At 40.3% G+C, this 27331-nt stretch overlaps 2 protein-coding genes across 3 annotated transcripts in view; one reads left to right on the top strand and one right to left on the bottom strand.

The window, feature by feature from the left end:
* HADHA (hydroxyacyl-CoA dehydrogenase trifunctional multienzyme complex subunit alpha) overlaps positions 1 to 334 on the bottom strand; it is a 48759-nt gene extending 48425 nt beyond the window's left edge. The window contains exon 1 of the mRNA XM_003984421.6: positions 200 to 334. Within this exon, the coding sequence (XP_003984470.2) occupies positions 200 to 266 (67 nt within the window). The 5' untranslated portion in view covers positions 267 to 334. The remainder of the gene's footprint in view (positions 1 to 199) is intronic.
* HADHB (hydroxyacyl-CoA dehydrogenase trifunctional multienzyme complex subunit beta) overlaps positions 277 to 27331 on the top strand; it is a 40340-nt gene continuing 13285 nt past the window's right edge. The window contains exons 1-6 of one of the 2 annotated variants that reach the window (XM_019827803.3): positions 277 to 300; positions 8934 to 9008; positions 9115 to 9159; positions 17170 to 17269; positions 21239 to 21283; positions 26413 to 26512. In XM_019827803.3, the coding sequence (XP_019683362.1) occupies positions 8942 to 9008; positions 9115 to 9159; positions 17170 to 17269; positions 21239 to 21283; positions 26413 to 26512 (357 nt within the window). In that variant the 5' untranslated portion in view covers positions 277 to 300; positions 8934 to 8941. Of the gene's footprint in view, positions 301 to 505; positions 656 to 8933; positions 9009 to 9114; positions 9160 to 17169; positions 17270 to 21238; positions 21284 to 26412; positions 26513 to 27331 lie in introns of those variants that run through there. The other variant, XM_003984419.6, reaches the window with a different exon arrangement.

Genomic DNA, 27331 nt, shown 5'->3' with positions numbered 1-27331 from the left:
ATCGTTGCAGGGCATGGGAGCAGTGAGAGAGGAGGTGTCAGTGTGCACAAGGACACAGGAAGGGGGTCCAAGAGGGGCATCCTTTCCCTGCAGCCAGGACAGAGTTTCCCAGGCGGGGCTGGAAGGCGACAGCGAAAGGAAGACGCGCCTCCCCAAGAGTACTGCCTGGGGCTGCGGGGTGCTCCCACCCAGGTCTCACCTGGGCAGCGAAGCGTCCTGGAGGCAGTGAAGCGGCGGAGACTGCCTATCGCCCGGGAGGCCACCATCTTGAGCTGAAGAGGACGAGTGGAAAGCACTCAGGTGGGGGCTGCGGGTGGAGGATTTTTCTCCTTCGGCCTGGCCCGAGCCAGGCGCCCGACATACTGCCTGACTAAAACCCCCAATGTCGAATTGGCCCTGGCTCCTTGCCGTGCCGTTCGCTTCCAGCTAACAGGGCGGGGAGGACTCTTTCTCCGCTGGAAGGAAGGAGGCCCATAGAGGAGGAGGCGCATTGCCCACTTTTCCATACAGGCGGCCAGTGGGCAGCCCGCAGAGTTCGCTGGCGGGCGTGAGGGGTCCTTTTGGGCAGGACCCGCCCCTTGGTCACGTCTAGTCCAGGCATTTGGGTTAAAACTTTGCTTGCCCGCAGCGGGAGCCGGAGAGGACTGAGGCTAAGGTGAGTCGAGGCGTGTGCTTGGCTTTCCGCCTGGTCTTTCCCAGCGGCGACATCTGCCTTTTCTTTCCCGTCTACTGCATCAGTAGCCGCGGCCGCCTCCCTTCTCGCGGGGAGTGGAGTTCCAGGGAGCGAAAGGAGGCCCCTCGGACAGGGTCTCCAGGACCAGTGCAATAAGGACAGTAACTGGGACTTGCTCGAAGTCGGTAGCTCTGAGTAGCGGTGTCATCTGTGTCTTTAAACTTATCACCGCAAGTTAACGAATTCTTTGCTCGTGTGTCGGCATAAAGCGCTGGGCTATGTTGCGTTGTGTGTTTTTCTTTCATCCGTTTTGCCTGTAGCCAGGTCAGCGGCAATAGAAATTTAGAACGGGGAGTTGGGATTACCTTACACCAGCTACCTGGAGCGGGGCTTGGTCACGTGACCTTTCGGGCCTCCAGTGTGGGAGTAGAGCTATTCTTCTATCCTGCTGGGAGAGCCAGGGCTCCACAGGATTTTCCAACGTAGGAGGGGCCTGGCCATCATCTGGTCATTTATCCACTTTATCGATGAAGCCCGTGAATCAGCGTCAGCGGGCTCATCCATGGCCACAGGTGGTGGAAATAGCACTAGAGCCGCTCTACTAACTTCTAGTCACGAGCTCTACATTGCATAATAGTTTTTTGTGTGTTGAAAAGAAGGGTTCGAGGCCTTAATGCAATTGATTCCAAAACGAAATAACGTTAATTTGCAAAAAGGATTCTTGATGATCTCCAGAAGCCCTCCAGCTCATAAGATTTTTTTTTTTTACAGTTAAAAGCTTGTCTCCTGCCGTCATAATGCTATCTTCTGCATATAATTACGTTTAGCCACATTATTTAGATAAACGGTGGGAAATTCTTATATTAAGGGCGAGATAGTAAATAGTTTAAGTTTTGCAGACCCATATTGATCTCTCATATATTCGTTGTTTCGTTTTCTTCAGTTCTACAATTCTTTAAAAGTATAAAAACTCTTCTTAGCTAAAGGCCTGTGGACTGTAGTTTGCCATACCCTTTTGGCTCTTGACTTTTTTGTTCCTTGTACTCTCAAAATCATAAGTTCATCAGAGCAGAAATGTTATGCTTACTGTGGCTTACATAGAGAGGAACTAAGTGTATTTCTACCACCATCCATTAATATTAATAACAAACATCTTTGACCCTTACTGTGCATATCGTTCTAATTGCTTGTCTGTATTAATTTAGTTATTCCTCACAGCAACCCTATGAGGTATGTACTGGAATTATCTACATCTTACTCTAAGAAAGATTAATTTGCTTAAGGTCAGAAAACTAGGGTGGAGCCAGGATTTGGCTTTAGGCTGATTTTAGAGTCTGTGCCTTCCATTATATTGTCTTTTTTTTTTTTTTCTCTATTTCATTTCATTTTTTATTTTATTTATTTCTTAAATTTTATTTCTTAATTTACATCCAAATTAGTTAGCATCTAGTGCAACAATGATTTCAGGAGTAGATTCCTTAATGCCCCTTGCCCATTTAGCCCACCCCCCCCCAACCCCTCCAGTAACACTCTGTTTGTTCTCCATATTTAAGAGTCTCATGTTTTGTCCCCTTCCCTGTTTTTATTTTTCTTCCCTTCCCTTATGTTCATCTGTCCTGTGTCTTAAAGTCCTCATATGAATGAAGTCGTATGATATTTGTCTTTCTCTGACTAATTTCGCTTAGTATAATACCCTCTAATTCTATCCATGTAGTTGCAAATGACAAGATTTCATTCTTTTTGATTGCCGAGTAACACTCCATTGTGTGTGTGTATATATATATACACACACACACACACACACACTACATCTTTATCCATTCATCCATTGATGGACATTTGGGCTCTTTCCATACTTTGGCTATTGTCAATAGTGCTGCTATAAACATGGGGGTGCATGTGTCCCTTTGAAACAGCATACCTATATCCCTTGGATAAATACCTAATAGTGCAATTGCTGGGTCGTAGGGTAGTTCTATTTTTAATTTTTTGAGGAACCTCCCTACTGTTTACCAGAGCGGCTGCACCAGCTTGCATTCCCACCAGCAACGCAGAAGAGATCCCCTTTCTCCGCATCCTCACCAGCATCTGTTGCCTGAGTTGTTCATGTTAGCCATTCTGACAGGTGTGAGGTGGTATCTCGTTGTGGATTTGATTTGTATTTCCCTGATAATGAGTGATGTGGAGCATGTTCTCATGTGTCGGTTGGCCATCTGGACGTCTTCTTTGGAGAAGTGTCTATTCCTGTCTTTTGCCCATTTCTTCACTGGATTATTTGTTTTTTGGGTGTTGAGTTTGATAAGTTCTTTATGGATTTTGGATACTAACCCTTTATCTGATGTGTCATTTGCAAATATCTTCTCCCATTCTGCCAGTTGCCTTTTAGTTTTGCTGATTGTTTCCTTTGTTGTGCAGAAGGTTTTTATTTTGATGAGTCCCAATGGTTCATTTTTGCTTTTGTTTCCCTTGCCTCCAGAGACGTGTTGAGTAAGAAGTTGCTGCGGCCAAGGTCAAAGAGGTTTTTGCCTGTTTTCTCCTCTAGGATTTTGATGGCTTCCTATCTTACATTTAGGTCTTTTCATCCATTTTGAGTTTATTTTTGGGTATGGTGTAAGAAAGTGATCCAGGTTCATTTTTCTGCCTGTCGCTGTCCAGTTTTCCCAGCATCGCTTGCTGAAGAAACTGTCTTTATTCCATTGGCTCTTCTTTCCTGCTTTGTCAAAGATTAGTTGGCCATACGTTTGTGGGTCCATTTCTGGGTTCTCTATTCTGTTCCATTGATCTGAGTGTCTGTTTTTGTGCCACCATTATATTGTCTTACTAACGGTGTAACAGTGTTAAGCCGCTCCATTTGGCTTTCATTACTTACCTAGGGTGTTTTTCCTTTTCTTTACACCCAGGTGCCTGTAACTTCATGCATCTTTCTATAGTTCCACACCCAGCTCTAGACTACTCTGCTGAGTTTCCACGCTTCCCAAATTCTTGAGTTCAAGTGTCTCTTTTCTAAAGGTTAGAGCAAATGACAGTAAAGGTCAGCCTTCCATAGGGTAGTTTGCTTTGTCTCTTTTTTTAAAATATATTTTTAATTATTTCATAATATTAAGTATTTTTCAGAAACTACAGAGAATAAAATAAATATACCTATAATTCCACTACCCAGAGATAACTACTGTTAACATTTTGCAATGTATTTTTCCGGACATTTTTTATGCATTTGTGTACTTACATATATATAAATATTAATTTATGTAGACTTTAAAAGTAGAATTAAACTGTACATAAAAAGTAAAGTGCTCATTGTAACAAAATTTTTTTGAGAAGACAGAAGAATATAAAATGAAAGCCCTTTCTTCATTCCGTGTGTAGACTCGTAGCTTTCTGGACTTGTTTCTCCCTCTGCAATAAGTGGGTGTCTTACTGTATATAGTGTTCTGCACGTTGCTTTTTCATTTAATATATATTGTGGACATCTTTCCACTGTCAGTATTTACATGTATACTGTGTTTCATTTTTCTTTCCAAACTGCTGTGCAGTGTTCCATGGTATGTTTGTAGTGTATTTAACCATTTCCAACTGGTGTGCTTTTACATTAGTTCCAGTGTTCCACTGAGGCAAACGGTGCTACAATGAACATCTTGACTATTTCTGTAGGCCAGAGATCTGTGTATGCTACATATACGTCTTGAGTATTTCTACAGGTTAAAGACCAATTCGAGGATTCACAATTCAGATTTTGTCAGATGACTAAAAAGTGCCTGCCAAAAAGGCCTTAGCAGTTTGCACCACTACCCACTGTATATGGAAGTGCTCAAATAGATCCGTTCTTACTAGAGTTATGTATTAACCATATTTTTAATTTTTGCCAATCTTACAACCCCACAATGATACCTTGTTTTGATTTTAAAAATATTTTATTGTTAGTGAGGTTGAACACTTAATATTTTGTTTATTCGACATTTTTACTTCTGTGAATTGTTCATTTGTTTTTGTCTTTTTAGTGGTGTATCAGTAAGGAGGCTTTTAGTTTCAAAGAACAAAATTAAACTCAGCTTGGCTTATTAAAGGGGATTTACTGACTGATAGCTGAAAAGCACAAAGGGAGGATGGACTTCAGATATGATGCGGATTTCCTTTTTTCTAGTTTCCTTTTGTGAAAGTCTCGGCTCTGTCCTCTTTTGGGGGTCAGCTCTCTATGCTTAGGCTAACTTTTTTCATGTTTGCAAACTGTGGTAGCTGTGCCAAGCTGCAGAAGGAAAGATTTATATTCCAGAATTCCAGCCGGAAGATATGCATGTCAGACTTACTAGATTATCCCTAAGTCAATACCAGCGGTCAAGTCAATACCATGCACAATTGTTTTAGGCCTCGGTTATCCGAACCAATGATCTTGACAAAGAAAATGAAATTGTTCTAATTGGTTTAAACCCTGGAGTTGGGCTGGATTCAATCCCATGTAAACGACATATGGCAACTGCATAGCGGGGTGAAATGGATATTTGGGTGAAAACCACAGATTCCATTGTATATTATTTCTCTTTTTTCTGTCATTTGTAACAGTTTTTTATGGATTATGGATACTAACCCTTTGTTTTACTTAAACCTTTGTTTCATGTGTTACAAATATTTTTTCTGAATCTATTGTTCGCCTTTTAACTTTCTTTTAGTATCTTTTGCTGTGTAGAACTTTACATGTTAATTTAATCATATCCATTAGTTTCTCTTTTCCTTTATGCCTTCTGGATTTTATGGCATATGTTGGAAGCCTTGCCCCATATAAGATTACGAAAATATTCTCTGACACTTTTTTCTAGTACTTTTATAGTTAACTTATGAATAATTAGATTAATCTGTCTGGACTTGATTTGTGCATGTATGAGTTATGGACCTAAAGTTTTTTCCAAATGATTAGCCATTTCCCCCAACAAATCCATTGAATAATTCATCTTTCTCTTGTTTATTTGAAACGTTATCTTTATTACATACTTAACTCTTTTGCACTTGAGTGTGCTTCTGAACTTGCTACATCCTGTTCTATTGACTAGTTTTATTGGCTCCTGTGGCAGCGTTGCACTACTAGTTCCTCGTGTTGTTTTTTAATTTTTTAATTTTTTAATGTTTATTTTATTTTATTAAAAAAATTTTTTTTTAACGTTTATTTATTTTTGAGACAGAGAGAGACAAAGCATGAATGGGGGAGGGTCAGAGAGAGGGAGACACAGAATCTGAAACAGGCTCCAGGCTCCGAGCTGTCAGCACAGAGCCCGACGCGGGGCTTGAACTCACGGACCGCGAGATTGTGACCTGAGCCAAAGTCGGCCGCTCAACCAACTGAGCCACCCAGGCGCCCCAATGTTTATTTTTTTTTTTTTTCCAAGAGAGAGCGTGAGCGTGAGTGGGGGAGGGGGAGACACAGAATCCGAAGCAGGCTCCAGGCTCTGAGCTGTCAGCACAGAGTCCGATGCAGGGCTCAAACTCATGAACAGCAAGATCATGACCTGAGCTGAAGTTGGATGCTTAACTGACTGAGCCACCCAAGTGCCCCAGTTCCTGGTATTTCTATAGAAAGTTTTGGTATCTATTGGAGCAAGGTCCACTCCTTTTTCTTTATCGACATTTGCTTGATTATTTTTATGATGCTTAAGATGAACTTAAGGGAATTTGTATCCAGGACTCATGTGGCATCATGGGTAGCTTCTGGAAACAGTGGTGCTCATCTCATGGGCCAGTTTGTCTCTCCCTGGCCAAAGTCTTTTGAGCATCCCTAGGCTGGTGAGCCTGGAGTTTGATTCCTTCATCTCTTTTCAATCCATATATCTGGAAAAATGTGATTTTTTTTTCTTTATTGAAGTCATAGGGCATCCTCTTTTTAGTCTGTAAAGACCCAAGAGAAGTTAAACAAGGCTTTTATATTTTCTATTGTATTTTTGTAACAAATTACCCCACAATTTAGCAGATTAAAACAAAAATTTATTATTTCATACAGTTTTTGGGGGGTGACTTAGTTCGGTGGTTCTGACTTAATTTCTCATGAGGTTGCAATCAGAATGTTGCCCAGAGCTGTCATCATCTGAGAGCTTGCCTCTGCTTGAGGGTCCACGTCCAAGCTCATGTGACTGTTGGCAGGAGGTGGCAGTTCCTCACCATGTGAATCCTTTCACAGGTGTTGGCTCGAGATGTGCCAGCTGGCTTCCCCCCGGAGTGAGGGAGCAGAAGGACCAAGAGCAAAGTTGCAGTGTTTCTTACAGCCTGATCTCAGAAATGACACAGTCACTTGTGTTGTGTTCTTTTGTTTACATGGGCCACCTGCTGTATGATGTGGGAGGCAACTGTACAAGGATGGGAATACCAAAAGGTGGAGGTTATTGGGAGCCGTCTTGGAGGCTGGCTACCACAGTCTTCATAGGCAAATCTCACCAGCTTTTTTTTTTTTTAAATTAAAACATGTTTCAAAATTGAGAAATTATAAAAGACAGACAAATGACAAGTCTTCCTTACACCTTGCCCCCTACTTACTCAGTTTCTTTCCTCTTTTTTTATTTTTTAGGTTTATTATTTTGAGAGAGAGAGAGGTGGGGAGGGGCAGAGAAAGAGGGAGAGAGAATCCCAAGCAGGCTCTACACTGTCAATGCAGTGACACTCACAAACCGTGCCCAGCGAACTCACGAACCGTGAGATCGTGACCTGAGCCGAAATCAAGAGTCGGACACTTAACCAACTAAGCCACCTAGGCGCTCCTCAGTTTTCTTCCTTTTTAATGTGTTTTTCTACTTTCAGGGATATTTTTACACAGATACAAGGAAATAACATACGTTATTTTTTCTCCTTTTAACATGAACAATACCTGCTGTCCCCTATTTTACACTTTTTCCATTTAATACAGGTTACCAATATACTATATGGTACATAACCATTTCCTTATCTTTCATAGCTGCATAATATTTCACTGGGTGGTGGTTGTTTGGTTTACTTAACCAATTCCCTATTGACTCTTCTAATCTTTCACTGTTACATGCAGTAATGAAATGCATCCTGTCTCGTGTGTAGGTAACGTCCTTGAAATAGATTCATGGAAGTGGAATTGCTGGGACAAAAGTTCTAGGCAATTGTAGTTGTGACAGTGAATTGCCAAATTGCCCTCTGTAGGGATTGCCCCAGTTTGCCCTCTCTACAGTAGTATGGAGAGCTCCTGCTTGTGCATACTCTTAGCACACAGTATATCAAACCTTCCAGCCTTTGCCAGTTTCACAGGTCAAATATTCTGTCCCTATGGTTTCAATTTGCCTTTCCCTTAGTAACTTCTCTTCATGTATCTAAGAGCCATTTGTATTTCTGTTTTTATGAATAGTGTGTGCATATCTTTTGTCCATTTTTCTTACTGATTTGTAGGAATTCATTTTTGAAGAATTTAGGGAAGCAGTGTATTTTAAATATTTTTAATATGTAGGGTCTTTTCATTTTTTTGTTATTTTGAAACAATAGCGAGCTTATTAAAAATAGCAAGTGCAGGGACACCTGGGTGGCTCCGTTAAGCTTCTAGCTCTTGGTTTTTGCTCAGATCAGGATTTGTGGGTTCAAGCCCTGCACTGGGCTCCTTGCTGACAGCAAGGAGCCTGCTTGGGAGTCTCTCCTCTCTCTGCCCTTCCCCAGCTCGCTCACGCTGTCTCTCCCTCTCTCTCTCACACACACACACAAAATAAATAAACTTAAAAAAAAAGTCGCAAGTACAATACATGACCTTTTTTTTCTTACAGCAGTTGGTAGTAAGTTGTTGACATGACACTACACCATTCCTAAATTCTTTAGTGTACATTTCTTCACATACAAACATTGCACAAGGCATTATATCTAATCACAGCATAACCTTCAAAGTCAACAAATTAACATTGGTGGCTTCATGGTCATGTCCAGCAATCTCTCTACTCCTTTGACCCTAGAGAAGGATGTAACCTCTGGAGCTGGACTGCCTGGCTTCAGATCCCAGCTCTGCCCCTTACCTGCTGTGCATCTTTGGGCAAATCACTCAGTCCCTGTGTGCTTCAGTTTTCTCGTCCCTACAAAGAGTGTAATAATAATGCTTAAAATAGTGGTTTACGCACTATGAAAGCCATGTCAATGTAGCTATATTATCAGAGGAAGGATAGTTTGTAATACAGTAATTTTATAGTACTTTATAGCCACCATGGATAAGATGAGATCATAGACTATAAGCCACAAAATTGTTCAAGTAACCCAGGATATATTTTTGGTCTCCTCTTTTTAGATTTCAGAATGACTTCCATCTTGACTTACACACTTAAAAATCTTCCCAGTACATCAAAATGGGCCCTCAGATTTTGTAAGTATTTCTTCTTTCTTTTTAAGATTAGAGTCGGATTTATAAGTAACTTACACAGACATTGAATTGTTCTGCTTTTTGTAAACAGTCTGTTTTTATCTTCCAGCTTTAAGACCTCTAAGCTGTTCCTCCCAGCTACGAGCTGCCCCAGGTACAGTAATTTATAAAATAAACATTTCTGGTTTAGAAGTTAGATTCTAGATTTGTGAATTATGAATAAAAACCAAGACTAATTTGCCAATTCTCTTTTTTCTGAGCAACAGGAACATCACGATTACCTTCACATTAAAACAATATAGGGCTGGCCAGTAATAACGTTACATGGTGTAGGGTTGCCAGGAGGCTACTGATGGACTCACGGCAGTTCCGTGTACCTTGCTGGTCAGTGTAGTCGGCTGTCAGTCCTGGAGATGATTAGGATACAGACATTTTGAGACAAAGTTCGCTTTTTTACATTTGCGGTGAATGATGTGGGCTTCTCTGTCAATCCACATGTGGGAGAGGACCCATTCCTGAAATAGGGGTGATTGGGGAAGTCGTTAATAAAAGAATGTTGTTTAGTCGGGAAATGTGTTGAATTTATATGGTCATGTAGACCCTTGGTAAGCCCAGTGTAGGTATGTAAATCTGCTGTAGGTATGTATCTTCACTGACCAGAGCTAAAAACACTCTGACGTGTTCATGCCATTATTCTCTTTGCCCGGATCCTATGCTGACCTATGATTTAACGATTTTGGTTTTATTATGCTATTTCTACTTGGACGATAGCTTAATAGAAAAGCATCTTGCCAGGATTCAGAAGACCTTTACTCTGTTCCATCCAGTTCTGTCTCAAGTCACTGTGACCTTGAACTGGTCATTTTACTTCCCTGTGCTTTAATTTCTTTGTCTAAAAAAGAATAACAATTGTAGTCTTGTTAGAGTCTCAGATAGTTATGAAGGTATCTCAAAGCACTTTGAAAACTAAACTCAATATAAGTGAAAAATGGTATTTTTAGATACATACATATTTTTACAGTTTTTTAAAATGTTTTTTTAAGTTTGTTTTTTTTTTAATTTATTTGAGAGAGACAGACAGCAGGAGTGGGGGAGGGACAGAGAGAGAGAGGGAGAAAGAGAATCCCAAGCAGGCTCCATACTGCTGGTGCAGAGCCCCACGTGAGGCGTGAACCCACAAAACCACGAGATCATGACCTGAGCCAAAACCAAGCGTTGGATGTTTAAATGACTGAGCCACCCAGGCACCCCTATATTTTTACAATTAAAAAAAATTTTTTTAAAGCAGGATCCCTGCGCAACAATGGGGCTTGAACTCATAACCCTGAGATCAAGAGTTGCATGCTCCACTGGCTGAGCAGCCAGGCACCCCGATATTTTTATATTTTACATATAGTATATTCTCAGAGGTCTATTGCCTAATCCCATCTAGTGAAGTTTAATGTTGTCATATAACAAATAGATTTCTTCTAGCCTCTAAAGTCTAGCTAGAGTATCGATTTGTTTTAGTCTCATGAAGAATAATTCCTTTCTGTCTCATTTACCTTTTCCCTAATTCAGATGCTTGCCCTGATGCCTTTGCTATGCAGTCACATAAATAGACCTGATTCTTGCCAACTGGGAGAAGGTCAAACCGAATACCAACAGAGGGAAAGCATTTACCCAGCATTTAGACTATTTTTCTTTATACTTGTTTTTATCTCCACAACTGTATTGCAAGCCCTTGTGAGACCTGAACCTTTTTACATCCCTGGTGTCTAACAGTGATTTCTTTTTTTTTTTATATATAATTTAACTTTATTTTTTATTTTTAAAAATTAACATCCAAATTAGTTAGTATATAGTGAAGCGATGATTTCAGGAGTAGATTCCTTAATGCCGCTGACCCATTTAGCCCATCCCCCCCTCCCACAATCCCTCCAGCAACCCTCAATTTGTTCTCCATATTTATGAGTCTCTTTTGTTTTGTCCCCTTCCCTGTTTTTATATTATTTTTGTTTCCCTTCCCCTTATGTTCATCTGTCCTGTGTCTTAAAGTCCTCATATGAGTGAAGTCATACGATTTTTGTCTTTCTCTGACTAATTTCACTTAGCATAATACCCTCCAGTTCCATCCACGGAGTTGCAAATGGCAAGATTTCATTCTTTTTGATTGCCGAGTAATACTCCATTGTATTATACCATACCACATCTTTATCCATTCATCCATCGATGGACTTTTGGGCTCTTGCCATACTTTGGCTATTGTCGATAGCACTGCTATAAACATGGGGGTGCATGTGTCCCTTTGAAACAGCATACCTATATCCCTTGGATAAATACCTAATAGTGCAATTGCTGGGTCATAGGGTAGTTCTATTTTTAATTTTTTGAGGAACCTCCGTACTGTTTTCTAGAGCGGCTGCACCAGCTTGCATTCCCACCAGCAACGCAGAAGAGATCCCCTTTCTCCGCATCCTCACCAGCATCTGTTGCCTCAGTTGTTAACGTTAGTCATTCTGACAGGTGTGAGGTGGTATCTCGTTGTGGTTTTGATTTGTGCTTCCCTGATGATGAGTGGTGTTGAGTGTTTTTTCGTGTCGGTTGGCCATCTGGGTGTCTTTGGAGAAGTGTCTATTCCTGTCTTTTGCCCATTTCTTCACTGGATTATTTGTTTTTTGGGTGTTGAGTTTGATAAGTTCTTTATGGATTTTGGATACTAACCCTTTATCTGATGTGTCATTTGCAAATATCTTCTCCCATTCTGCCAGTTGCCTTTTAGTTTTGCTGATTGTTTCCTTTGTTGTGCAGAAGGTTTTTATTTTGGTGAGGTCCCTGTAGTTCATTTTTGCTTTTGTTTCCCTTGCCTCCGGAGACGTGTTGAGTAAGAAGTTGCTGCGGCCAAGGTCAAAGAGGTTTTTGCCTGTTTTCTCCTCTAGGATTTTGATGGCTTCCTATCTTACATTTAGGTCTTTTCATCCATTTTGAGTTTATTTTTGGGTGTGGTGTAAGAAAGTGGTCCAGGTTCATTTTTCTGCATGTCGCTGTCCGGTTTTCCCAGCACCATTTGCTGAAGAGACAGACTGTCTTTATTCCATTGGCCCTTCTTTCCTGCTTTGTCAAAGGTTAGTTGGCCATACGTTTGTGGGTCCATTTCTGGGTTCTCTATTCTGTTCCATTGATCTGAGTGTCTGTTTTTGTGCCATAACAGTGATTTCTGTTGATGACGATCGTGTGCAGGAAGGCACATAAGACAAAGGAATGTGACCAGCTGGTGGGGGTGGGGTGGGGGTGGGAGGCATATGCTCAACAGGTTTTAGGTTGCAGTAATTTTATAACTTACTCCTCTTGAAGCTCACGTGCATGTCCTTGCTTGACAGAACTCTTAGGATGAAGGATTTAGAATAGAGGGATACAGAATTTGTTGGTGTTTTCAGTCATTAGACAGACTGGAGATTATGGGCTGGTTCAGTGTTTATATGTTATGTGTCTATATACACATGTGTGTATACCACTGGGATAATATGTAACACATATCTGCTTTGACTTTAATTATATATGTAAAATATAGAATGTGTATCAGCCATAAAATCCTAGGTTTTGGAGTTGGGAGGAGCCTTTTGAGGCCATCTAGTTCAGCAAATAGTAAAGTTTTGGCAGGGCAGGGACTTGAACCCAGATATTTTAATCCCCAACTCAGTTTCTTAGAATACATTGTGGAATACATAAAAAGGAGCCTTTGAGAAAATTCTGATGTGGTTGGGAGCCAGTGTGCACAAGAAACAGAATGAGAGACCGTTGGGTGACTTCAGTACATAATGAGTAGCAAATATTATTTTTAAATGTGGCTTGTAACATTAGTTTAATTGCTTTATAATATGCCAAATTGTTTTGAATAGCCAATTTTTTCCCCAGAGGTTGCCAGAAGTTCAGAGGCAAGAACCATAGGTAACCTTAGTTATCAGGGACAGGTTTCCTAGGAGGTGGAATGTGAACCAGCCTTGAGGGATAAGTAAGAATTAGCAGAGGCCACTCGAATGGGAGGGTACATGAATGAAGGCAGGGAGGTTGAAATGAACCCATGAGCAGTGTGAGGGACTGGGGCTCACTCTTCTTGTTACGTGTTGAATAGGGGAAAATGCTTTGGGAGAGTTGAGGTGGAACCTAGCGAAGCCGGGAATTCATTAGAAGAGTTAGGAATTTGAATTGTATCTGGAAGTGTATAAAAGGGACATGTGGTCAGTGGAAGGACACGATGGCATGTCATCTGACTTCCCCTTATTTCTTTATTGTCTCCAAGGTCAGTCACGAGTAATCTGCACATCTTCCAATTTCATGGCCTCTTTCCAGTCCTCATTCTCCTTGAGTACTGAATCATTTGGACCATCTTGTGCTCCTTGGTTCTCTCCTGCTTTTGCTGTCAGGCGTTGATCTCTACTGACTCTCCTGCTGTCTCTCAAGTTCACCTTCTGTCCCACACCTTCCCCCTGCCCTCTGAATGTAGGGAGGTCAACAGATCCAAGTCCTTAATTGTAGTAACGGACCTGCTCAAGTGAAGGATAAGAGAGGGCTTGAGTGTGCTGCAGCTGGGAAGGCGGTAGGAGCCAGGAAGCCCTAGGGGCCAGCTATGCTGTCTTCTCCTGGACATGTGGTGTGTTCTTTCCTGGCTTTTCTCTTCTTTCTTTACATCCTTCTTCACTCTGCCTGCTGGCTTCTTTGCTCACTCAAGGTTTTTGCTTCCCCATAACTGGCTTACGAGTGACTTCAGTTTACCAGTGCCCTGGTTTTCCCTCAGCATCCTTTCAGCTTCCACTAATTAGTATTTGTCTTCATGCTTCTTTGGATAGATTCCTAAGAGAGAGAATCTGACTGGCACAGCTTATCACTTACAGGTGGGTGACATGGGTTACTGGCTGGCCACTCTCTGGATTGTCCTTTGGTGGTCCAGGACCCACCTGGAATCTAATCAGCTTTGGCCGTGGGCTCAGGGATGAGGTGTCTGTGGCTGCCCAGCTCCCTTTAGAGGGGGGATGGGTGAGCTGCTGCTGTCAAACCTGCCTCTTGTTCTTCCGTGTTCTGAACCGCAAGTACCTCTTGGGTCTCCCATCTACACCCCATTTGTCTTCAGAGCTTTACCTCGTCAAGCGGACATACCCACCTGGGTGTCTCTCTGTCACTTCGAAGTCAGCATATTTAGGAGTGAAGTCATTTTTCTTCCCAAACCGGTTGTTACTCTGTGTAGAATAGTTAGGTTTTCTTGGTCTCTAAGCTTCCTTTATAATCCTGTTGTCCTTTCTTTCCATATCTGATTGGTCACCAGGATGCCTCGTCTTCCTTGATAAAATGTCTTGTCTAGGTCCCTTCCTTCCATTCATACACTGATACTGCCTGTATCCTGGCTTTTAGCACCACATGCTTGAGTCTGCCAGCGTCTCCTTGCTGATCTCCCTGTGCCTTTGTGTCCTGCACCAGCACACCTCTGTTAGAGCTGACAGGGGAATCTGTACCCCATTTTATCGTGGTTCTTAGCTCTGACCACTGTTGCCTTCAAGTTGATTGTGGATATTTATCATAAATAGTTCTCTATGATATCAGTAGGTGTGGTCAGGTCAGAAGACTGTACATAACACATAAGTGTATGCATGTATGTAACTTCAAAGAGAAAAAAGTTTGAAAGTTATACACCAAATTAGCAGTATCTCCTTCAAAGGAAATGATAGGACAGGGGAGGGCATCAAGAGAGAACTTTAGTTTTACTCTCCATCTTTTAGAGTTGTGTGTTTTTGTTTTTGTGTCTTTGCCACAAGCATGTATTCATGTTTGTTTGTTTTTTTAATTAAAAAATTAGAGAAAGGTTGCTCTTTTTTTATTGAAGTATAATTAACTCTGTTATATTAGGGTCAGGTGTGCAAGGTGATGATTCGGCAGTTCTGTACTTAGTGCTCATCAAGATAAGTGTATGCTCAATCCCTTTCGTCTACTTTACCCATTTCCCCCACCTACCTCCCCTCTGGCAACCCACCAGTTCTCTGTATTTAAGAGTCTGGTTTTTTGTTTATCTCTTCTTGTCTTTGTTCATTCGTTTTGTTTCTTAAATTCCACATATGAGTGAAATAATATGGTATTTGTCTTTCTCTGACTTACTTCACTTGGCATTATACCCTCTAGGTTCATCCATGTCGCAGATGCCAAGATATCATTCTTTTTTTATGGCTGAGTAATATTTGATTGAGTGCGTGTATTGTGTGTACACATCACATCTTTATTCATTCATCTATGGGTGGGCACTTGCGTTGCTTCCGTATTTTGGCTATTCTCAGTAATGCTGCAGTATACACAGGGGTGTGTATATCTTTTTGAATTAGTGTTTTTGTATTCTTTGGGTACGTACCCAGAAGTGGAATTACTAGGTCACATGGTATGTCTTGTCTTTTCTTTTTTCTTGTCTTGTCTTTTCTTCTCTCTTCTTTTCTTCATTGCTTATTTATTTTTGAGAGAGAGACAGAGTGTGAGTGGCGAGGGGCAGAGAGAGAGGGAGATACAGAATCCAAAGCAGGCTCTAGGCTCCAGGCTGTCAGCACAGAGTCCGATGCACGGTTCAGACTCACGAATCGTGAGATCATGACCTGAGCCGAAGTTGGGCACATAACTGACTGAGCCACCCAGGTGACCCTAGATCATACGGTATTTCTGTTTTTAATTTTTTGAAGAACCTCCATAATATTTTCCACAGTGGCTGCACCAATTTGCGTTTTTTCCCAGTAGTGCACAAGGGTTCCTTTTTCTCCACATCCTCATTAACACTTGTTATTTCTTGTCTTTTTGATTTTAGCCATTCTGACAGGTGTAAGGTGATCTCATTGTAGTTTTGATTTGCATTTGCCTGATGATTAGTGGCATTGAGCATCTTTTCATGTGTCCGTTGGCCATTTGTATGTCTTCTTTGGAAAAATGTTCAGACCCTCTATCATTTTTAATCAGATTATTTGGGTTTTTGATGTTGAGTCGTATAAATTCTTTATATATTTTGGATATTAACCTCTTACCGGATATATCATTTGCAAATATCTTCTTCCATTCAGTAAGTTGCCTTGTTTCGTTGATGTTTTCCTTTGCTGTGTAAAAACTTTTGATTTTGATGTAGTCCCAATAGTTTATTTTTGCTTTTGTCTCCCTTGCCTCAGGAGACATATCTAGAAACGTACTGCTACAGCTGATATCAAAGAAATTACTTCTTGTGCTCTCTTGTAGGAACTTCATGGTTTCAGGTCTCACATTTAGGTCTTTAACTCATCAAAGTTTATTTTTGTGTGTGGTGTAAGAAAAAGTAGTCCAGTTTCAATTTTTTGCATGTCGCTGTTTGATTTTCCCAACACCATTTGTTGAAGAAACTGTCTTTTCCCCATTGTATATTCTTGCCTCCATTGTCATAGATTAATTGACCATATAGTCATGGGTTTATTTCTGGGCTCTCTATTGTGTTCCATGGGATCTGAGTCTATTTTTGTGCCAGTGCCATACTGGCACGAAGGTTGCTCTCTTGATGTTGGAAAGTAACTATATAAATTGAGTCAAACAGAATCAGGAGACATTCTAGGTTTTTGCAGAATGGCGACAATCACCAACCAAGTGGCTTTTATTTCTACATAAAAAACAAGAATACTAAGCTATGTGAAGAGTAAATATCGTTTATTCAGACTCCTTTTTTTTTTTTTTTTGAGATTTTTATTTTTTAAAGTAATCTCTATACCCAATGTGGGGCTCAAACTTAACAACCCTGATATCAAGAGTTGCATGCTCTCAGTTGCATGACTAAGCCATCCAGGCATCCCGGGACTTCTAATATTAAGGGAAGACCTGTGACACATTGGCTGCTCTCAATGTGATTGTCAAACACTTGATAAAAAGAAACAGTTTTCTTAATGGCATGAATACTCTCATTAATGAATATACCATTATTAGGTATAATCTCTGTATTTACCTTAAATACCGTTTGGAAACTTGTAAATGCTAGTCAGTTTCTTAGCCTTTTTAAAAAATTTTTAATTGAACTGGTTTGGTAAATGGCAAATGCAGCTTGGCATTGAATGTTGTAATTCTTCTTAGAATGTCTGTTTTTGAAAATGTAAAAAGTCATCTGACTTCATATATTTGAATTAATAGTTCTTTGAACTTTACCTTAAAGCCGCCCAGACCAAGTCAAAGAAAACCTTAGCCAAACCCAATATAAGGAATATTGTGGTGGTGGAGGGTGTTCGCATTCCATTTTTGCAGTCGGGCACTTCGTAAGTATTAAATGATTGTGTTCTTTTTTTCTTTTTTCTTTTCCAGCTTTATTCAGGGTATCACTGGCAAATAAAAATTGTATATATTTAGGTTGTACGACATGATTTTTTATGGTATACAATGTGATGATTTCACACATGTATGCATTGTGAAATGATTACTAAAATCCGGTTAATGAACACATAACTTCATTTCTTCTTTTAAGACACTTTCGAAAGTGGTCTTTGCAAATGTAACCCAGTCGGTAATACTGTCGCTAGTGGGTTAATGGACGCATAGCATTCTTTATGAAATTAATACAGAATAAGTCAGGCCAGTGGTAAAATAAAATGGCAAAATTTGTTTTTCATCCTTTCTCATGAACAAGCCTAGTATAGTTTTAGATTGAACCAGGCCAATTTTGAAAACCTAGTGTGGATCCAGATGCCTTGGTTCCAGCAGAGGTATGCTTTCCTTGTCTGGAGATAAGTACCTTGTTTCTGTCCTTGTTCAGAAGTTTGAATACTGAGGCTGTGGGCCAGTGGGTATTCAGAAGGGCCTTTAATTCATTGCTTTGGCTTCCAGATCAGATTTGCAGTTGACAGGCTGGTCGAAATCCCAGCATAGCACAACCCCAAGTAAATAGAACCAGAATGATCCTAGATGAGCACAGAAATCTCCCGGAACCAAACTGCTGTTCTCCTTAGACTTGTCTGCTGCTTTGTATCCCCAAGTGGGGCCTAGTCTGTCCAAAAGCTGATAATGGGCTTTGGTAACTAGGTTCAAACTAAGTGAAACACTAGTTCTGTTTTGTTTAGGTTGTTTTGATACTCATATTTCGAACAAGCAGTCACTAACTTACTGCACTGGGGAATGTTGGGCATCTGCTAAGAGGAGTGAGGCCTATCAATATATACTAATATAGAAAGTATCTGAGAATGTGTTAAGTGTAAAGAGCAAGGTGCAGAGCAGTGTGTTTGTCAAAGATGCATACCTTTGTGTGTGTGTGTACATACACAAACAGTAAACGTTCTTTTTTAAACATATGGTTTAGAACCTAGAGTGTATTTTCTTACAGAATTAATGCTGTAAGTGAGTGGTGGTGAAGATTCTTCACTCACCCTCTTGTCTCAGCATCGTAAAGCCATTTTTCTCTATAATCTTTTCCTCTACTGACAAGAGCAGTAAAAGTAAGAATCTCAAGCTGTAGCAGCAGGAAATTGAGGACAGGAGAGCCTTGTACTTCGCAGCAGCAGGGTAGAAAAAGAAATTTCTGTCAAGAGCAGAAAGTTCTAGGCTAGGAAGACAATTCTTTTTTTGTAAGGGTTGCTTATATACTATGTAGGTATTTGTTTCCAGCTGTTTTACTAGTTATTAAGAAATTTGAACACGTTCAGCTATATCATTTACTTACGTTATTTAAACACTTTCTTTGGTAATTGGTATTTGCCTAAAGTTTGATTTGAGATATTCAGCACATTGGTATGGGGTTCCTTTTGTTGTTTGTGGTTGTGTTTTAGTTTAATTCAGGATCTTAACTGACTGAGATGACAAAGTACGTGGGCAACTTAGTGGTACAGAGAAGAGATAAACTTGGAATAACATAAGAAATTAAAGTTGATAGAAAAGGAAAAAATTTCAAGGTAATATTTATGTAAAGAACAAAAGTGGCAATATAGCGAGAAGAATTTATAAAGAAGACAAATAATCAAGTCATGAGATTGATGTTATGATTGAGCTGACAAATAGGTCTTCTATATATAATAGATGATTTTCTTAAATTTTTTTTTTCAACGTTTATTTATTTTTGGGACAGAGAGAGACAGAGCATGAACGGGGGAGGGGCAGAGAGAGAGGGAGACACAGAATCGGAAACAGGCTCCAGGCTCTGAGCCATCAGCCCAGAGCCTGACGTGGGGCTCAAACTCCTGGACCGCGAGATCGTGACCTGGCTGAAGTCGGACGCTTAACCGACTGCGCCACCCAGGCGCCCCTATAATAGATGATTTTCTAGGTGGAAAAAGATCTTCTTCTGTTCAATTTGAGGAAACTTTGCTTTTAACTTGAGTGCTATTTGGAAGACAAGGTTCTTAAAAGGGGAGGGCATTTGGGAAGCACTCCTAGGAATGGATGCCAGCAGTGGGATTTGGGAATCTGCTAATCATCCTTGTAGAGAAGGGTGTAGGAATGTGAGCGTTAACATTGTAAAATGATAATTTAGTGTTTGGACATTTTAAAATTGACACACAATGTTTCCCCAGGTTATTCTGTTCTAAATTTGAGGGAACTCATTTTACCTCTGAAAGATTTGGAAAACTACAGATAATTCTTCTGTGATTCAGAGTTAAAATAACAACATTTTTGGATTTTTAGGTTTTGATTTTCAGGAACTTGTAGAATGAACTTATTCAATCCAATGGCCTAATCTTTGACTTAAAGGGAATTTATTTTTGACATTTAAACAGAGTTTGCATGCAGAGCTTGGTTTCTAAATACCGTTCTTCAGTATAAGGAGCCAGGCCTGCCTAGAAGAATGACCAGGGCTGAGCCAGAGAAAATACAAGATGAGGCTGGAGCATTTTGTAGTGCCTGGAAGTGAAGAAGTGCTTTAAGAAAAAAAAAGAAAAATGACACGAGAAAAGGACAAGGGACCAATCTGAAATAACTTCCAATGATGAAAGCTAGAACAATTTGACCAATAAAATAGAGTATTACATCATAACCCAAAGAATAAATATTTATGTGAGTCCCATCTTACATAAATAAATAAATAAATAATTGAATAAATACATAAATGAGAGAGAAGGGACACATCATCTTTACCAAAGAATTTCAGCTAATAAATATAGAAGGAATGATGAAAAGAAATGAATCACCATTGGAACACCACAGTAATAATTGCTGCAAGGAGGATCTATGAATGAATGCTAAAATTAGGAGGTGAGAAACGTTGAGAAACGAGATACTTGCGTTGCCTCAACTCTTTCCCCCTAAATATGTATTAATTACTGTGGTGCTTTTAACATGTCCACAAATCCTTTGTTATTCCTTCCAGTAGGAAGTAGAGCTGAATTCTCCTCCCTTCGAGCAAGGTCCAGACTGGTGACTCACTTCTATACTCAACTTGAGTACAGAAAGGGAAAAATAGTGATGAAAACTGGCAGATACTGCTTTAACCAAGTGATTCACTAGTAATAAGTCATGTTGCTATCATGCACGTTCTGATATGAAGCAATGAGAAGGGCACTTCACTTCTCTCGTATTCTTCCCCCAAACCCATGACCCTAGTCTTCAAATGTCAAGGTCACAAAGACCAGGAAAGGCTGAGAAACTGTCACAGATTGGAGGAAACAAAGGCATGATAACTAAGTACATGGATTTGGTATTAGAACAGAACAGGAAGCAGGCATTAGTAGAAAAACTGGTGAGATCCAGATAAAGTTAGCAGCTTAGTGAATGTTGTAGCAGTACCAATTTCTTAGTGTCGACTGGTGCATCATGGTTGGATAAGATATTAGCATTAGAGGAAGCCAGGCAAAGGGTATTCAAGATGTCTGTTCGGTCTTTCCAGTTCTGTCGTAGACCTTAAATGACTTCAAAAAGTTTCCGAAAAAGTCCTAATACATCCCTCAGGTCCCTTTGGACGTTGAAAAATAATCTATTTTAAAAAATGAAGTAAAGAGAACTGAGAAGATGGAGTTTAGTTTTAAAGAGCGTGTAACATATGTCATGATGAACAGTAAGATACTGGGCCACACCTTGGTTAGATTCTTAGCCAGCTCAGTAGGAGTTCAGGCCCGCCAGATTGCGAAGGATGACAAAGAGTAGTCACAAAGTAGTATTGCTTCATTTGGAATGCTGGACTGCCTTAGATCATGAAGTGCATTTGCAGGAGCATATTAGATGGTATCTGTAGGTATTTCAAATAGAATGAAAACACTGTTAATGTTCTAGGCTTTTAGTTTAAATTGTTTCTTTTCTTTCCTCAGATATAAGGAACTGATGCCACATGATTTGGCTAGAGCAGCACTTTTGTAAGTAAATGCAGTTTTATTTTAGTTGTTACTCTAGTTTTTACATGCGAAACATGTTTAATAGGATTTTCATATCTAGGATATATTACCTTTTATGTGGTGAGAAACACATACCTACTAGCTTTTTCAAGATTTACTGACGCTCCATTTTGGCCATGTGTGCAAAACAAATTCAAGCAGCTGGTAGGTGTCAGCAGTGTTTCTTTTGCGGGCTTGACAAACAGTTTCTTAGTGTGACAGTATTCCTTCACGAGCACTATAGCTAGCTAGCTAGTTATAACCGATCAATGTAAATACAATGTATGCATTTGGTGATTATTTTATTTTATTTTATTTATTTATTTTGAGAGAGAGAGAGAGACAGAATGTAAGCGGGGGAGAGGCAGAGAGAGGGAGACACAATCAGAAGCACGCTCCAGGCTCTGAGCTGTCAGCGCAGAGCCCGACATGGGGCTCGAACTTACAAACCGGGAGATCATGACCTGAGCCGACTAAGTCAGACACTTAACCAACTGAACCACCCAGGCGCCCCTGATGATTGTTTTAGATGGGAGCTAATATTTATCTACAAAGAAGCCTAGAATGAGACTTGAAGATCCATGTGTAAGCCAAGTAAGAATGTAAAATTAGGTATGGTTACAGGAGATTGAGCCAGGTGAGTAATTTGGTGAAAGTCCTACAACGTGTGGCTGTTTCTGCAGTGGGAGTAGCATGTGAAGCATCACCTCATTCATTTTTCATCAGTGCCTTGTTTCTGTGTCTTCAGAAACCAGCCACAGGTCTCTTCTAGTTTGAAAAAACCCTCAGGTGACATTTCTGCCCATCTGATTCTTTTTCTTCTCTTCCTGCCAGACTTTAAAAATGAATGAAAGCAGCAGTTGCTTCTCTTTTCTTACCATTCATTTCCTTGAATCTCATAATAATTATTTCCATTCCTACTGTTCTTCAGTAACCATACTTTCGGGAGCTTCTCTCTGTAATGGCTTTTGTGGTCACTAAATGCACAGGCCTTTCCCCAGGCCTTTTCCCAGGCCTTGGTCTCTTTGTATTCTCTAGCATTGACCTGTCAGCTGTACTTGACCCTGTCTTCCTTTGACTTATTCATATTATGCCTTTAAGATTTTCCTTCCATCTTCTGAATGATTTTTCCCTACTTTAAAAAACTGGATCTTTTTAACTTTCCTACAAGTATTTCGCAAGTTTTAGTTCTTACAGCATTGCATTTCTATGTATGCATGCTTTTCCTTAAAAAAAATCTCATCTACTTAATCTTTATTTTGTTATGTGGAGGGTTCCCAAATCTCTAAACTTGACCCCTTAGACACTTCCAAGTGCAGTGTATCAAAAATAAAACTTACCAGGGTGCCTGGACTCAGTAGAGCACGTGACTCTTGATCTCAGGGTTGTGAGTTTGAACCCCACATTGGGTATGGAGCCTACTCAAAAAAAAAAACAAAAATTGAAAAATAAAAATTATCTTTTCCCTAAAACTAGCTTATTTTTCCATTAAAAAAATGTTTTTAATGTTCATTTTTGAGACAGAACGCGAGTGGGATGGGGATGGCGGGGGGCGGGGGCGCTCAGGCAGAGACAGAGGGAGGCACAGAATCTGAAGCAGGCTCTAGGCTCCCAGCTGTCAGCACAGAGCCCGACATGGAGGCAAGCTCAGCGAATTGTGAGATCATGACCTGAGCTGAAGTCGGATGGATGGTTAAGCAACTGAGCCACCCGGTTACCCCTTGTTTTCCTATTTCTTTTTTTTATTTTTTATTTATTTTTTATTTTTTTTTAATGTTTTATTTTTGAGACAGGGAGAGACAGAGCATGAACAGGGGAGGAGCAGAGAGAGGGAGACACAGAATCTGAAACAGGCTCCAGGCTCTGAGCTGTCAGCACAGAGCCTGACGTGGGGCTCAAACCCACGGACCGTGAGATCATGACCTGAGCTGAAGCTGGCCACTTAACCGACTGAGCCACCCAGGCGCCCCGTCCTATTTCTGATTATGATCCCAGACTGGTGCTTTGCAAGTTTTTCCACAACTTCTTGTTTTAAAAACTGTCAAGTGTACAATAAAATTGAAAGAATAATATAGTGAGCACCTAAATACCTCCCACCTAGATTTAATAATCGTTAACCATTTGGCCATGTCTATATAGTTTAATAAAGCATTTGACAGTGAGTTGCAGACATCTTGAAACTTCAGCCCTAAATACTTCAAGTGTTTATCTCCTGAGCATAAGGACCTCCAGGATGTTGTTACTACAGCTAAAACAGTAACAGTGATTCCATAACTAGTAATGTTCAGTTCATAGTCAATTCCCCTGTAATTGTTCCAAGAATGTCTTTTCTTTCATTAGTTTCTTTTTTTCCCCCCCAAACCAGGACGCAGTCGAGGTTCATATTACAAATGGATAGGTCTCTTTTAGTCTCTTCAGTTTAGAACATTTTCTTTCTCCCCCAACATTCCCGCGCCCCAAAGGACAGGGACTTTTGAAAACTCTAGGCCACCTGTTTGATGGAATGTCCCGTATTCTCGATGTTTCTTCATGGTGATGTTTAACTTCCCTTATGAATTTCCTGTAAACTGGAGATGCGTTCTAGAGGCTTGATTAGTTTCAGGTTAAACACTATTTGGGAAGAATGCTTTATGGGTTTACGCACGTGGTATTCTGTCATGTCAGGAGGCACATGATATGCGATACTAAATCTAACCACTCAGTCATGGTCAGACTGCCAGGTCTTTTGATTATAAAGGTACATTTTTTTCTTTTGCAATTAGTAATCTGTAAAGTGGTATCACAGCACCGTGTGACTAGCCCATTCCCCAACGGTCTTTCACCAGATGGTTTTTAGCATTCATTGACAGTTTTGCCTGAATCAGTTTTATTACATCAGAGGTTACAAATTTATGATTTTTCTAATTTTGTTATTCCTCCTACATTTATCGGCTGGTATTTTTCTGTAAAGAACAGCTTTTCTTTGTTTTAAGACTTACGAATTTTTACTTACTGTGTTTTTTTGAAGATTTTATTTTTGGACTGCCTGGGTGACTCAGTCAGTTGGGCATCTGACTCTTGATTTTGGCTCAGGTCACGGTCTCACAGTTCATGAGTTTGAGCCCTGCGACGGGCTCTGCACTGACGGTGTGGAGCCTGCTTGGGATTCTCTGTCTCCCTCTCTCTTTGCCCCACCCTTCCTCTCTCTCTCAAAAAATAAAATACATAACCATTTAAAAAGATTTTTTTATTTTTAAGTAAGCTCTATACCCAACACGGGGCTCAAACTTACAACCCCAAAATCAAGAGTCGAATGCTGCACTGACTGAGCCAGCCAGGTGCCCCCTTTTACTTATAGTGTCATAGCTAAGGTTAGTCAATATTCTTTTTGAAGCTCACGCATTTTATCTGTGGGAGCTCCTGTCAGGTTGTTTCTTTTTTTTTTTTTTTAAGTTAGCTCTCCACCCATTGTGGGGCTTAAACTCATGACTCTGAGATCAAGAGTCGCATGCTCTACTAATTGAGCCAACCAGGCACCCCCAAGCTCTTATGTCCCTTTGCTTTTTAGCATAATGTTATTTTCTGAGGTATAACTTGAGTATAATAAAATGCACAGATTTAAGTGTATAGTATGATGAACTTTGACAAATGTGTACACCCATGTTCCTGTTTTTGATATCCCGTTAGTCTTTAAGTAGTTTCTTATTTTTGGCACAAAAAAGATCAGTGAGATTTACTTTGTACTTGTCTTGCCTTAGACCTAGCCTCAGTCATTTTTTTTAAAAAGCTTATTCCTGGGGCACCTGGCTGGCTCAGTTGGTAGAGCATGTGACTCTTGATCTCAGGGTTGTAAGTAAGTTTGAGCCCAGTGTTGGGTGGAGAGATTAATTAAAAATAAAATATGTAGGCACCTGGGAGGCTCGGTCAGTTAAGTGCCCGACTCTTGGTTTAGGCTCAGGTCATGATCTCATGGTTCATGAGATCAAGCCCTGCCTCGGGCTCTAGACTGACACCAGGGAAGCTGCTTGGGATATTCTCATTCTCTCTCTCTCTCTCTCTCTCTCTCTCTCTCTCTCTCTCTCTCTCTCCCTCTCTCTCTCTCTCTCTCCCTCTCCTCTTTCTCTCTTTCTCTCTTTCTCTCTTTCTCTCTTTCTCTCTCTCTCTTTCTCTCTTTCTCTCTTTCTCTTCTCTCTTTCTCTTTCTCTCTCTGCTCCTCCCCCACTCTCTCAAATAAGTAAACTTAAAAAACAAAATAAAATCTTTAAAAAAAAAAAAAGTAAATAAGCTGATTCCTTTAGTGGGGAATGGCATTTAGAAACCAAGTCTGAAAAAAAAAAAAAAAAGAACCAAGTCTGAGTTCAAGATTGGCTCATTCCTGGGGCGCTTGGGTGGCTCAGTCGGTTGGGCGTCCGACTTCGGCTCAGGTCATGATCTCACAGTTCATGAGTTTGGGCCCCGCGTCGGGCTCTGTGCTGACAGCTCAGAGCCTGGAGCCTGCTTCGGATTCTGTGTCTCCCTCTCTCTCTGCCCCTCCCCTGCTTGTGCTCTCTCTCAAAAATAAAATAAACATTTAAAAAAAACCCAAAAGATTGACTCCTTCCTTTCCTACTGGAATGTGACTGCTTCTAGTCTCTATCCGTGGGTAAAACTAGACAAATGTATAGCTTTAATTATGGGTTTATATTGGTACTCCAAATTTAAATTTAATATACCTGGGATTTTATTTCATCTCTTTGATTTTATACTTGTCTCTCTTTTCTCTTTTGACTGAAACTTTGGTTCCTATTAACATTACTATATTTATGTATCTGCTTTATCCTTTTCTAAATTATTTAATGTTTTATTTTTGAGAGAATGCGTGCGAATGGGGAAGGGCAGAGAGAGAAAGGGGACAGAGAATCTAAAGTGGACTCCACACTGACAGCAGTGAGCCCGATGCGGGGCTTGAACCCATGAACCACGAGATCATGACCTGAGCCAAAGTCAGACGCTCAACCAACTAAGCCACGCAGGCACCCCTCAAAATGATTTTTGATTCTTCCTATTTAGCTTGTCATTTTAAAAGAATTACAATGTTTTATGTGATGACCCGTGGCACTGTCTCGGTTTTTATTGCTTTGGACTTCTCTCAGGGGTTTGCTGCATCGGACCAGTGTCCCGAAGGATGTTGTTGATTATATCATCTTTGGCACAGTTATACAGGAAGTGAAGACTAGCAATGTGGCTAGAGAGGTGAGTAAAACGAACTTCATGTTGTTCCGAGAGACTGATAGGAGAATCGATTGAATTTCAGTGAACAGAATTATTCTTCAAAAGTTATTAAAAAGTTTTAAGTAAGGTTATATTTGACTTAAAATGTGATTTTACAATTTGAATAATGAATGTTATTTAATGTTTGAGAGAATTATAGTATAAACCAAATGACTTGCCCTGTACTAGTGTATATTCATACTATAAGTCAAATCAATTATTTGAGCTGCTTTGGGATATGTTCATTTTTCTATCCCTTAGGATAATAGAGATCGTAGGGAAGTATGGCTGATGTGACCTTGATAATGTTACGGTGGCTACTAATTAACTCAAAATTTCAACACTATGCAAAGAACTTATTTCACAACATGGTTTTTGTTGGAGGTGGCATTGCTGATTCATTTGTTTCCATTAACGACACGACACATAGGGTGTGTGTTTAAAACCATCTCATAGGAGTTAACCTTTACCCTAGTTGGCATAGCTCCAGGTAGTGTTCACTGGTGGCAACTGAGATTATAACAGACCTTAAAACTTGTGTGACACGTCACACAGGCATTTCCTGGTGAAGAGTCCAAACACATCTTCTGGGCTTTGTTTCAATTTGAAAGTGATTATTTGGATAAAGTTGGCTCCAAAGCACATTTCAGCGTGTTAAGCATTTTCTTTATTTCTAGCTTTGTGCCTGCCGTATCTCTGTGTTCAGTACAGTTGTGGGGGCAATAATTTCCATCACTATCAGCCAGGAGGGGACATGAGCAGGGCCGGAAGTATTCGTTCTACCCCACATTTTTACCTGCC

Source organism: Felis catus, chromosome A3, assembly GCF_018350175.1.
Source record: "Felis catus isolate Fca126 chromosome A3, F.catus_Fca126_mat1.0, whole genome shotgun sequence".
In the NCBI taxonomy this organism is placed as follows: domain Eukaryota; kingdom Metazoa; phylum Chordata; class Mammalia; order Carnivora; family Felidae; genus Felis; species Felis catus.
Note: the sequence above shows the minus strand (reverse complement) of the source record. Positions and strands in the feature narration are given on the sequence as shown.